Raw genomic sequence first — 12,337 nt, 5'->3', positions numbered from 1 at the left:
ACACAACCTCCATATACAATTCAGCTGCTCTTTCCATGATCACTAAAGAGTACAAATATTGAAGACCTAATGATGTGCATATGAGGAACGTTCAGAACGAGATGAGAAAGCATAATTGTATTTGTTCCAATATTGGATCTCAGTCTTTTATAAGGCAACCCTTGGAGTGCTTCGCTACCTGAAGAGACATAGAGACATGGGATTGAATTCTCCAAAGTGAATTTTCCGCTATGGAACGAATTCCAAATATAATGAACGGAATGAAATTGAATTTTTATTCATTTACCTTTACATTCCTGCTATCAATGTTTCTGTTTGCCGTTCGTCTTTCGCATCTGACAGGGGATATCTGAAATGAGCTCAGTCGGGCATTTTTGTCTTTTGATCGTGTCCCGCTCGACTTTAATGAGATGCCGCGGCGTGTATAATGGCATCGGCACAATTTGATGTATCGAGGCAAAGCTTTCATTAGAAAGCGGTACAACAATGGGGGCTTACTAAAATCGTCTCAAATGATATGATTCAGTCTGAGAGCTGCAAGAGTTTTCTGAAGGATGATTTTTAATATGATATTATATCAAGAATATACTCGTATATGAGTTGACAACCACTCGCTAGAAGATGTAGCGACACATTTGATTGCGGCATGCTTTGAAGTATGTGGAATCTTCAACCTATACTATATTAATTGATAATTAATTTTTCAAAAATAGTCAGTGGGTATACTTGAACACTGGCTATAAACCAAATCATCTAAAGGAACAATTCGTTCAGGCCTGTCTCAACTCCCTACACTGTAGGATAATGGATTGACAATTGTCAAAAAGCAGCTACTCCCCTGGCTAATACCACGAAGGGCGTTGGATTATATCTGACCGGTGTCAACGCAGGATTCTTCACTGAAGTTATTCCTGCATACACGTTATGTTGATGATAGACACTACCTTGCACTGACTAGTTGCCAAACAGACCGAAACCGGTCTACAAGTGTGTTCCAATGATTGAAAATCTATTGCGGCAGTTGTATCGCCAACAGCATATGCAGGAATAACTTCCGTGAAGAATCTTGCACTGCCACCGGTCGGATATATTCCAACGCCATTCGTGATATTAGCCAGGGGAGCAGTTGTTTTCTGATAGGTGTCAGTCCATTAACCTACAGTGTGGGGAGTTGAGTGATTTGATTGATAATCAAACCCCCGAGAAACAATATGTGCATTTGGTATGTAAACTAAATCATAGGTATTCCTTATACTAAGTATATACATGTTAAAAAAACTTCAGTGAAAGCATGTGGAACTGTAAAAACAATATGAAAAAAAAGAACTCAGTGAGAGTTTGTAAATTTATAAAAACAAAAAATCAAACCCAGTCGAAACTCCTGTGAATTAATGGCTTTAAAAGTAAATTTATATTCCATATCAAAAATCAATGTCACATTGATGAGGCACCAGTCAATCTAATAATAACACTGATGATTTTCAAACCAGACTCAACCTCTAATGGAAGCAAGAAACTCTTTGGAAGGTTCGAAATAGATGAACATTTCAACCTAGCAGACCACTATTATAATATTCATGCAGTCATTGTTCACTGTGGTTCTGGCGTTGAATTTGGTCATTATTACGCCTTGGTCAAAGAAGAAACGGACTGGTTTAAGTTTGACGATAGTCGTGTCACGAAGTGTTCTGGCGATGCATTGAATTTATTGGAGCCTCTGGAGACACTCTACATTTTGTTTTATAAGAGAGAGGACATTGTTGGATCAAGATCTGCAGATGATGTGGTGCTGCAGGTTTTTCCGGGTTTTCCTGCAGCTGAAAAAGCAAATTCGCCACTGGAATCAATGAAGTCGCCTCGGAGCGCCAATTAATTTGTATTGTTGTTTTCATTTTATTTTTATCGATGTAACATATTGATATTATCGCAGTGAAATATGTCACCTAAAATTCCCTCACTTCTGTTGCGAAATTCCATCGATACAAATTTTGAGGTATTAAAAATCAAACGATACGTTCACACCAACTTGTGACGGGATGGGGTGTCATCGGCTAACATAATAAAATGGCAGTCAACTCAAATATTGAGATAGATCATTGACTATATAGAGGACCAAGAACAGAACCTTGAAGAACCCCAACGTAACCTCGCGTTCATTGGACACTGGATTACCCTGCTTCACATGATTTTTCCTGAATCCGTACTAGGTTGACAGTAGAGTTGTTCTTTTTAAATTATTTCCAATCATTCTGCTAGCCAGGTTGAAAATTGATGCTTAACTTCTTGCATCATCTAAAACCGAGAGAAAGTCAGCACGGCGCCGAAGTGGTATATGCAATATCTGTACAAGAGTTTGATAATATCTGTACACCATAAAGAAACAAGCCAGACCTCAATATATTGGGACAGAGCCTGTCAGTTGTCTCTGAGGATGTTATACATTTTCTGTTTCGACAAAAATGTTGTGAAAGAGCTTCGAAATTTGGAAGTATCAGATTGTTTCAAAAGTTTATTTATTTCTGCTCATTACTCGTGCTCGTTGAAGGATTTTAGGTCAATTGTCATGTGTGAATTAAAATTGCTACCGAAACAGCCCGAAAAATCAACCAGGTATTTGGCATTGTTCGACTTTTGGTTTACTGATCCAGGACAAGGATTTGTGGACCCTGGTAAAGACTCATCAGAAACGGTACGCGGGATGGTGCAAGAGCTGGGCGTCAGCTCCCATGTGGTTTTTGATAATTATTTAGAAAGAATTAGAAATGTCAAAAAGTTCGAAAAATGGGTACCCCACAATTCGAACCGTAGACAGAAATTGTCACGTTTCGAGATCTGTTCTTTGTTTTTACGCAACCAAGACGATCTTTCTTTGGATTAGATTGTCACGTGTGATGAACAGTTGATCCTCTACGGCAACGGGAGCTGTTCAGGACAGTATTTGGGAACCGAAAATACAACAAAAAAAGACCATGGTTACTGTATGATGGTTAGCGGTTGGTGTGATTCACGATAACTTTCTGTAACCGGGCCAAACCATCACAGCTGAGTCCTATTGTGAGGAAATCGACGGAATGTACCGAAAATTGCGTCAGCTGTAGTCGACACTGGTCAACAGAAGACGTTCGATCCTGTTCCATAACAACGTCAGTCAGCAATAATAATAATAAGTCAGGCGCTTACCAAAGCGAGTAACGTTTGCTTTCCTCAGGTCGAGTGGGCTGAAGTCGGAAACTAAGGGGTTCATTATGGCTTGCCAGGATGGTGTCTACTAACTAACACCTTAGTCTACCGCAGTCGCGTGATGGGTAAAGAGGTTCCTGATACAAGGTACAGGGCTTGCCGCGAGACGCTCGAGAACCTAATGCACTTGTTATCTGCATGTCCTGCATATGCGGTCTCGGCCTACATCCATCGACATAACGCGGCCCTTAGAGTGCTATATTACCATCAACGGCACTCTTACGGTGTTGCCCTACGCTCCCGGGGATATTGAATCCGTTGTGCGAATCGAGAAGTGCCGAATTTATTGGAACTATTCGTTCCCCACCCTCAGGGTCATAGAAGAGAAGGAAAAACGCATAGAATATCGAGATTTTCTCTTCGAACTCCGCAGACTCTATCCAGACCACTCTGTCAAGATGGTTGTTCTGATTATTGGAGTCCTTGGTGGACTGATGCCCGCTCTACTCTCAAATCTTAAAATCATTCCGGCTTGCCGCAATAAGGCTGAAGTCTTAGCCGGGCAGATACAGAAAGCTGCCATTCTTGGCTCACTGCGCTTGCTCAGGGCACATGATTCTCGGACCCAATGATCACTTACCCCATGGCATGGGGAGTGGTCGTTGGTTGATAATGCTGGTGCGCCCTCCCGAATGTATAGGGGCTTCGGGGGATAGGGCCTGATCAGCGCACACTACGGTGACAAAAAAAATATATTTATTTCCCACAAGACATATAAAATGTATAGGAAGGGTCAATATATAATGCGAGAGCACTAAAACAGAGTACAGTTATTCAAGAATACAGATATATAAAAGTCAACGTAAGAGCAAGTTTCACACTCCAACGTCCAAAAATTAAACGAATTGAGCGTCGACATTCTTCTCCACCACTGTACTCCTCAGACCTCCTGCCAACCGACTATCATCTTTTTGAGCACTCAGATAACTATCTCACTGGTAGTACCTTCGCCAATCAGGACCAGGCAAAAATGGCCTTTGTCGACCTCATCGAATTGACGCTTATTTCGACTCGTAAAAACGTAGGTTGATCACTCACCACTATTGAACCTTATTTCAAAATACCAATAAGTTTATTCATATCCAAAAGTTTACCTGCGGTCCAAGAACTGAGATTGGTCTATTCATTTCCAATTGGAACGGCAATAAAAATAAGAGTACAGTCATAAACATTTCTTGCCTGTGGCCCCTAGTCGCCCAGATAGTTAGTTAACGTGCTATCAAATGTAGTTGAGGAATAAAGACTCGGCTAGCTGGACTGACTGAATACTAATTTTTTGTCCGTTTCACAATATTTCTTTATCAGTGCCGTGTGTTCGTGGGGTTAGGTGAGGTAATGAGTGGTTTCGCAAACCGATTTTTGAAAACTTTTTCTAGAGATCAATCACCCTATCACCAAAATGAAATTTTTGCACTCGACGCGCGTTTCGCTAACAATGTTAGCATCTTCAGGAGAAGCAAATTGATACTGAATCTAAAGACAAGGGTTAGCTGTTTATATACCTAAAGTTTTTTGGTCCGATGTGGACTTTATCCTAATTGATTTTTCGGTAATTAATTAGTGGAACCACTACCTGCAAATAAATTTGTCCGCTTTTTAATCTATTGTTGATGTTAACCGATCAAGTTAGGTACCTGCTATTGTTGTATTTGAGAATTGTAGATCAGTGTCTAGAAATAATTTAATGAAAATTGTTTGATTATTTCTATAGATCTATTGAAAACACTTTTCCAACACCAGAACAAAAACTACGGTCTCTCGACGCGTGTTTTTCTAACCAATTTCTCAGGAGATAATTATGACTAAATTTTACTACTATGTTAGTGTTTTTATATGCTAGTCGGCTAACTTACTACCTATTAGTATTACATAACCACACTATTACCTAACAACTACCTGTTATTGATCCTATCCTCTGAGGATGCTAACTCGGTTAGCGAAACGAGACACCGTAATTTTTGTTCCGGTGTTGAGAAAGTGTTTTCCATAAATTCATTTTTCGCCAGTTTCTCCATAGATAATGATTCAAATTTTATAATTTTGGTGCATATGAGACATCGATCTTGCCCAGAAAATACTCACATTGGCCTGTTGCAAAGTTTATCTAATGTTTTCATTTCATTGTGATACTTATTCTGATATTGAAGATTAGGAAGTTGATATATCAATAATCGAGTGAACGAGTTTGTCTTCGTTCTTATTGCAGTACAAATATACCTGAAATATACTTTTCATTATGATATATGACTAACGTAACATTTCTGGAAGAAAAATTTCTGAGCATTCTCATCCATATCAACTATGAAAAGAGGTAATAATATATTTATAATTGGTTTTTCGAAGAGATGTGTTGACTATAATTGTTTATACCTGAAGATGATCCATACACCCAAAACATCTCTCAAACTGGATATAAATAGGTGTTGCTCCTCATCATCAGAAATGAATAGGAATAATCTTCCATGAATTCACCGCACTACTATTGCCACTCGAAGGCAGGTCATATATTTGTATTATATTTTGACAACAATTTTGATAAATTTCATATCTAACATTCACTTTTTCATTTCAGCAAAAGATCCAAGCAATAAAAAGTTATCCGGTTCATTCTACAGCAATCATTATCGGAAACCATCTGGGGTAAGTTAAAATTAGTGTGAGTTTTATCAAAACATTTTTTTTTCAGAAATGTTTGGAAAGTTTTACTTTGAGAGTTTTTTTTTTGGTTTACTACCAATCAGTCGTTGTCTTCCAGGGAAAATGGTAAAAAAAAACGAATAATATCAACATTTATTGGTAATGTTCTCACTCCACGGGGTATTGATGGCTGTGCCAGAGAGTGATATACAGGGTGTTTCAAATTCGATCCTCACCATTGGGATCTAGGAAACTATGAGAGATACGAAGATGGTTAAATTGGGGAAAAGTTACCTGACTAACAATATGCCTTCGAGAAGGTTTTGAAATTCCGAGTATGTCAGGAGATATCCGGAAAAAAAGAGAAATTTCGGAAAATGGTTTTTATTTTTTTCTGGCTCTATTTTATTAAGGATTCGAAAATAAATTGTACCTCCACATTGCCACTTTTTCCCCGCTACATAGTGGTGTTTTCAGATTTTATATCCGACGTTTCATCTTCCGGCCACCATCATCAACTTTATTTTTTCTTATGGGCGCTACATTGGATTCTTTCTATTTTGAATAGAACCAGATGTTATCTTTTCAATGATGTATCAAAAGTTATCATTCTTTTTCGAAAAATTGGAGATATTCAACCGAAATATTTAGAGCATAAACAACCCCAGGCAGTTCCGAGAAATTCGACTTCAAATTCAAGTGCGATTTAGTATTAACGTGTGGGCAGGAATTTACCAAGATAGAATTTTGGGTCCTCATTTATTTGACGGAATAACAACATCTGGTTTCAACATGATGGTGCTCCACCGCACACTACCAGACGAGTATCTAATTACCTGACTGAAAGGTTTGGTGATAAATAGATAGGGAATAATGGTAAGGTGGCCAGCAAGGTCTCCAGACTTAAGTGTTATGGATACATACTCATGGGATACACTAAAAAATAGAGTTTATGGTCAGAGGGAATATCAAAATATCAAGGACCTTCAACACAGCATTGTTAGAAAGTTCGTAAGATTGAGGAGGAGGAAAATTAATCGTGCAGTGAATAATATTCGAAGAAGGGAACAGTTGTGTTATCACGAACAAGGTCAGCATTTTGAGCATTTGCTGTGATTTACTTTTGTCTTTACATTTATTATTATTGTTATTTGTTTAAAGTTCTATTTTCATTGAAGAGGACACAATGTCTAATTTACCTCATACACACCTCATTTATCAAATTTTGATAGTTAATTCTGTCTCCGTATTTTTTCATTGGCTTTTCAAACGAACCAAACTCAGTGAGATTTTGATCCAATAACTTGAACATAGTTCGATGTGGTTGTCGTCTTTCAGGATACAAGTTTAAATACATTTCCGATGTCTTAACACTGTTTCTATCGTATTTGTAATAAATTTGTATCATATCTTTTTTTCTGTGGAAGCCATTTTTTGCCAAAAATTCAATGACTTGTACAATAACAAAATGTCATCTAGCGTAACAAATCAAAAGTCAAATTTAGAAACATTAAAGTCAAAGCCTATTATGATAAATTTTTTTTTTCAATATCTCCAATTTTTCGAAAAAGAATGATAACCCATGATACATCATTGAAACGGTAAAATCTGGTTCTATTCAAAACAGAAAGAATCCAATGTAGGGCCAATAAGAAAAAATAAAGTTGATGAAGGTGGCCGGAAGATGAAACGTCAGATAGCAAATATTATGTAGCAGAGAAAAAGTGGCAATGTTAAAGTGCAATTCAGTTTCGAATCTTTCGATAAAGGGAGCAAAAAAAATAAAAACCATTTAACGAAATTTTTGTTTTTTCCGGATATCTCCGGATATACCTGGAATTTCAGAACTTTCTCAATGGCATATTGTTTAGTCAGGTAAATGCGTAACTTTATTCCGATTTAATCATCTTCATATCTCTCATAGTTTCCGAGATTCCAATGGTGAGGATCGAATTTGAAACACCCTATTTATGTACTAAGTAAATTCATACTTTGAATCAAAATCGAATAATTCGCCTCTTCCAACATATCTGTGGATATAAAGATCCATCGTAGTAGTAGCCAGATCATATTGTGTGGAAACAGTTGGGCGAGGTGGAAGTCCATTCAGAATATTCTCCTTCTGATCAAATGATTCAAGATAAACATTGATATCAAATTTTGCTAAAGAATTTCTTCAAAATGGTAGTGAAGGTAAACTTGAATCGGTATTTGTTGTATTTATTGAGACGTGAAACGAGATCTCTAAGATGCCTTGATGGTTTGTGGCTCGAATGTAATGTGGCCTGAAGAAAACTCCATCTCCTGAAGAGGCCAACTTGGTTGGTGAATCGCGCGTCGAAAAGAGTATTGCATTTCTGGTGATTGAGTGATATCTATTTCAATGGTTGGTATGATTGGGGTTTTCACACTGTATAAACGAATTTTTCAATAAGCAAGGAAACAGTTTCTAAAATATCAGATCTTGAAAGACCATTTGCTCAGTTGAATATTTCTCTTTGAGTTTCATTTTGACCTCATAAAAATTTTCATCAGATGTTTCCCCTGGTCGCACTTTTCAGTAAAATTTGTGTTCATACTACAGAGAAAAAGAGAGACTGAGTTTCTTCAATAATGGTGTAACATCATACAAGCTATTCTATGAATGATTAATGTTCTATTCGCCTTTATTGAAATAATAACAAGCATGAGACATGCATAATTGATCAATGGTGTCTTTCTGGAGTATATGTAGTGTCAGATTTTTTACAATACCGATTTGAGTCACGTTTATGATTACATTGCCTTTAATAATGAATTTACAGTCATGTCCCAAGTAGAATAATAAATACTGTTTAAATAGATTTATGAGATATCTATACCTACTCTCTTGATGATATAGTGCTTGCGATGCTAGACACTGGGGACATATAGTTAATAAATTATTGACTGTGGGAGGTATGACATGAATTGACTACCAGGCGTAATAAGTTTTGAATCCCAATGTCGTTAGATAATTCTACAGTGTGTCCCCCGATTGAGAGATATATGAAAAAGTTATTTCTACGCTTTTCTATGACATTGAAACTATTTCTGTATCCACAGGGTGCTCCAGAAAATTGATTCTTCGCAAAATAAATTTACGAAAAAAGTATCCCTAGAAATTCATTCTGCTAATATCATAGCCTCCTGAATCATGAGTGTGTTCTGATATCAAGGGAAAAAATTGATTCGTATTTCAACGAATAAAAGTAATTTTCATCCCACAATTTCTGCTTCAGCCAGGACGACCACATTTATTTTGAATTATTTCTATAAATTGATGTATGTAGCCGTTACTACGTGGTAGGAAATCATAATGAAAAGAAAAATGAAATTTTTTTATGTTTTTTACCACTTTCATTTGTAACTAACGTTACTGCAGTTTCGTCCTATACGGACATTTTCAAACTTATACAATAAACTTGTAAAAAACTTGTAATAAACTTGTATAAGTTTGAAAATGTCCGTATAGGACGAAACTGCAGTAACGTTAGTTACAAATAAAAGTGATAAAAAATATAGAAATTTTTATTTTTCTCTTCATTATGAATTATTTCTGTATAAATTAGTGATCCAACCAGTTGAGTAGCTCAATGCGATGAATTCAATTTGAGAATTGTATTCTGAACATGAACCTTTCAATTCAAACATTATTGGTGCGTATTACTGAAAATTCTGCCTCTGAAGTTACGATTCCCAATTTCTTGAATTGGCATGGCATCTACTGCGTCTCTTACTTCAGTTTTTGACATTTCCCAATCTTTATTGAAATAAGACTTCAAAGACTTCAATGAAAAACGTGTGCATCCCGGGACCGACAAAAGAGCTAACTTAAACTAATCTTAGTTGAGCTATTTAATACTGAAATTGTTTAACTTGAGAAAAGCTTAGGTTATAACTTGAATTGTATGTATTATTATCAATATGATAATGTAAGGATAGGTTATTCATAAATGAAATCATTTACTGATTATTTTGTGTATGTACATGAAATATAGTTCCCATAAGCCAATTTTTACTTTTGTAGGATTGAATAGTGATACTATTAATGTACATACACAAAACTTGTAACATTTTTGAGCCACGTTTCACAAAATGAAAGGATATTGCGTACTTGTTGGTTTAATTTTTATAATACTTTCATCCGAATATGTGTGTCGCTCAGCCTCTGCATGACGAGAGAGGAGGAGCCTGCCTTCCGTTGACGTATGGGTGAGAGAGGTAAGCCAGGCGTAACGCTGTTACGCGTTAGGTAACATTAGAAGTTATCACTTCAAAAAACTTTCGGGAGGTCACTAAATTGGCCCAAACTTTCCGATCCATTAACTAATCTTTCAACACGTGGGCTGCAAATTTCCGGACCTAAGAAAGAAAACGCGTTTTTTTTTTGTTCAAAATTGGCTATATTAATCAACGTTATTCCCACTAAGAGCCACATTATCATTTCAGTGCCGCTCTAATATTTCCATACCACTTTTGTAGAACGATTTACCTTTTGCTTCAAAATAGGTCTCAGTTTCAGGGTTAACTTCTTCATTCGAGCGGAGTTTCTTACCGCTGAGCATTTTTTTGAGGTCTCCAAATCACCATCAGTCGCTGGGAGCAAAATCTGGCGAATATGGTATATGCAGGAGCAATTCAAAGAACATTTCATGCAATTTTGCCATCGTTTTCATGCAGTTGTGAAACTGCATTGTCTTTATGAAGGAGCATTTTTTTCCTCCAAATGTGGTCGTTTTTTTTGAGCAATTTTGGCCTTCAAACGCTCCAATAATACTACATAATATTCACTATAATAATAATAATAATAATAAATATGCTTTATTGTCATAAGAAAAACTTGTTGACAAAGCAAGATACATATATTCAATTACAACACCTTATAAAATAAAACTATAAATTATTCATGGTATTTGCCTTCTCAAGATAATTTATGAATATTACACCACGCATATCCCAAAATACCGAGGCCATAACTTTTCCAGCCGATTGTTGTGCTTTCAGGCGCTTTCGACGACGTTTACCAATTGCTCTCCACTCAGATGACGATCGTTTTGACACCGGAGTGAAGTGATGGATCCATGTTCCATTCATTGTCACATATCGACGCGAAATTTCCGGTTCGTTATGTTTGAACATGACCAAACTCTGCTCAGAATCATCAGGACATTCTTGTTTTTGGTCAACAGTAAGCTCGCGTGGCACCCACTTTGAACAGAGCTTTCTCGCACTCAAATTCTCATGCAAAATAAAGCCAACACGTTCCTTTGATATCTTTACATTTCAACAATGGCAGCAGTGGCAGCAAACTCACACAACTTCAATTCTCGATCATTCAAAACGATTACGTGGATCTTTTCTCTAGTGTTAATGCTTCATTTGGACGTCCACTGCGTTCTGCATCATCGGTTTCCCTACGACCACGTTTGAAGTCAACAAACCAATGTTTATTTGTTGTTTCTGATGGAGCAAAGTCCTCATAATACTTTTCAAGCCACTGTTTCGCTTGAACGGTATTTTTTTCATCAAGAAGTAGGGTAAAATTTAAACATGAAATTGTTTTTGAACCATTGTTTTGAGAATAACAAAAGTAGTGTCACTCTCAGCATAATAACTCACAAACTTATTAGTAGGATATCATAAACAGCAAACTCATCTTCAGTTCAGACAGATTGGAGCTTAGCTCCCTTACCCTTTTATCTGATTTTCGTCAGAGAGACAAATGGGGTCATGACTAAGGAGATGTTGGCGGTATGAAAGTCCTAAGACATCAGTACCACCCCTCACGAGGTACCCCTACCTGGGGTGGGATGGGATGAATGAAAAATTTCTTCGTCCGTTAACGGGGGACATGAGGGCCTCATTCGACAGAGTGTCGAGGCCTTCTATATCGGGAGGGGTCGTTTACAGCATAATCTATAGCTTTCCTAACTAACGGATACTCGTGAGTTTCTGCAGTATCAAAAACTCGCCGATTCCTCGACTGAATGGACTGTTAAATCTATGCGGATGGCTTCATTCCTCACGAACCACAGAGCATTTACAATCATCCCTATTAGCTTATTTTGTAATCCCTCCAAAATGGAGATGTTGGACGGAGCTGCTTGTCCCCAGACGCCTGGAGCATACATGATGACAGGCTTGAACATCGTATTGTAGATGGTATTCTTGTTATTCAAGCTCATTTTAGATTTTCTGTTGATCAGAGGGTACATACTTGCAATCTGACCCTCGAGATTTGATTTGACGCACATAATGTGCGGGTTCCAAGTGAACCTACGGTCTATTAGAAGGCCGAGTACTTTACCCGTGCCTGCCAGTCAAAATCTACCTTCCAGAGATTCTCACTTTTCTGGCCGGAAAAGATAACAATCTTCCCATGGTTATTGCCTGAGTCTTGTCCGGGTTTACTCGGATCTTCAAATCGAGGTACCAGCGC

The 12,337-nt window shown here is 37.3% G+C and overlaps 1 protein-coding gene across 5 annotated transcripts in view; it reads left to right on the top strand.

Moving 5' to 3' along the window:
- The window catches only part of LOC111514053 (uncharacterized), a 453,014-nt gene that overhangs the window by 376,021 nt on the left and 64,656 nt on the right, over nucleotides 1-12,337 (top strand). For all 5 annotated transcript variants that reach the window (XM_074184385.1, XM_074184384.1, XM_074184383.1 and 2 more), the window contains one exon: nucleotides 5,813-5,880. In XM_074184385.1, coding sequence (XP_074040486.1) covers nucleotides 5,813-5,880 — 68 coding nt within the window. The remainder of the gene's footprint in view (nucleotides 1-5,812; nucleotides 5,881-12,337) is intronic.

The sequence above is a fragment of the Leptinotarsa decemlineata genome, unplaced genomic scaffold (genome assembly GCF_025532065.1).
Source record: "Leptinotarsa decemlineata unplaced genomic scaffold, Ldec_3_MD MMD2_tig00026354_RagTag_RagTag, whole genome shotgun sequence".
In the NCBI taxonomy this organism is placed as follows: domain Eukaryota; kingdom Metazoa; phylum Arthropoda; class Insecta; order Coleoptera; family Chrysomelidae; genus Leptinotarsa; species Leptinotarsa decemlineata.
Note: the sequence above shows the minus strand (reverse complement) of the source record. Positions and strands in the feature narration are given on the sequence as shown.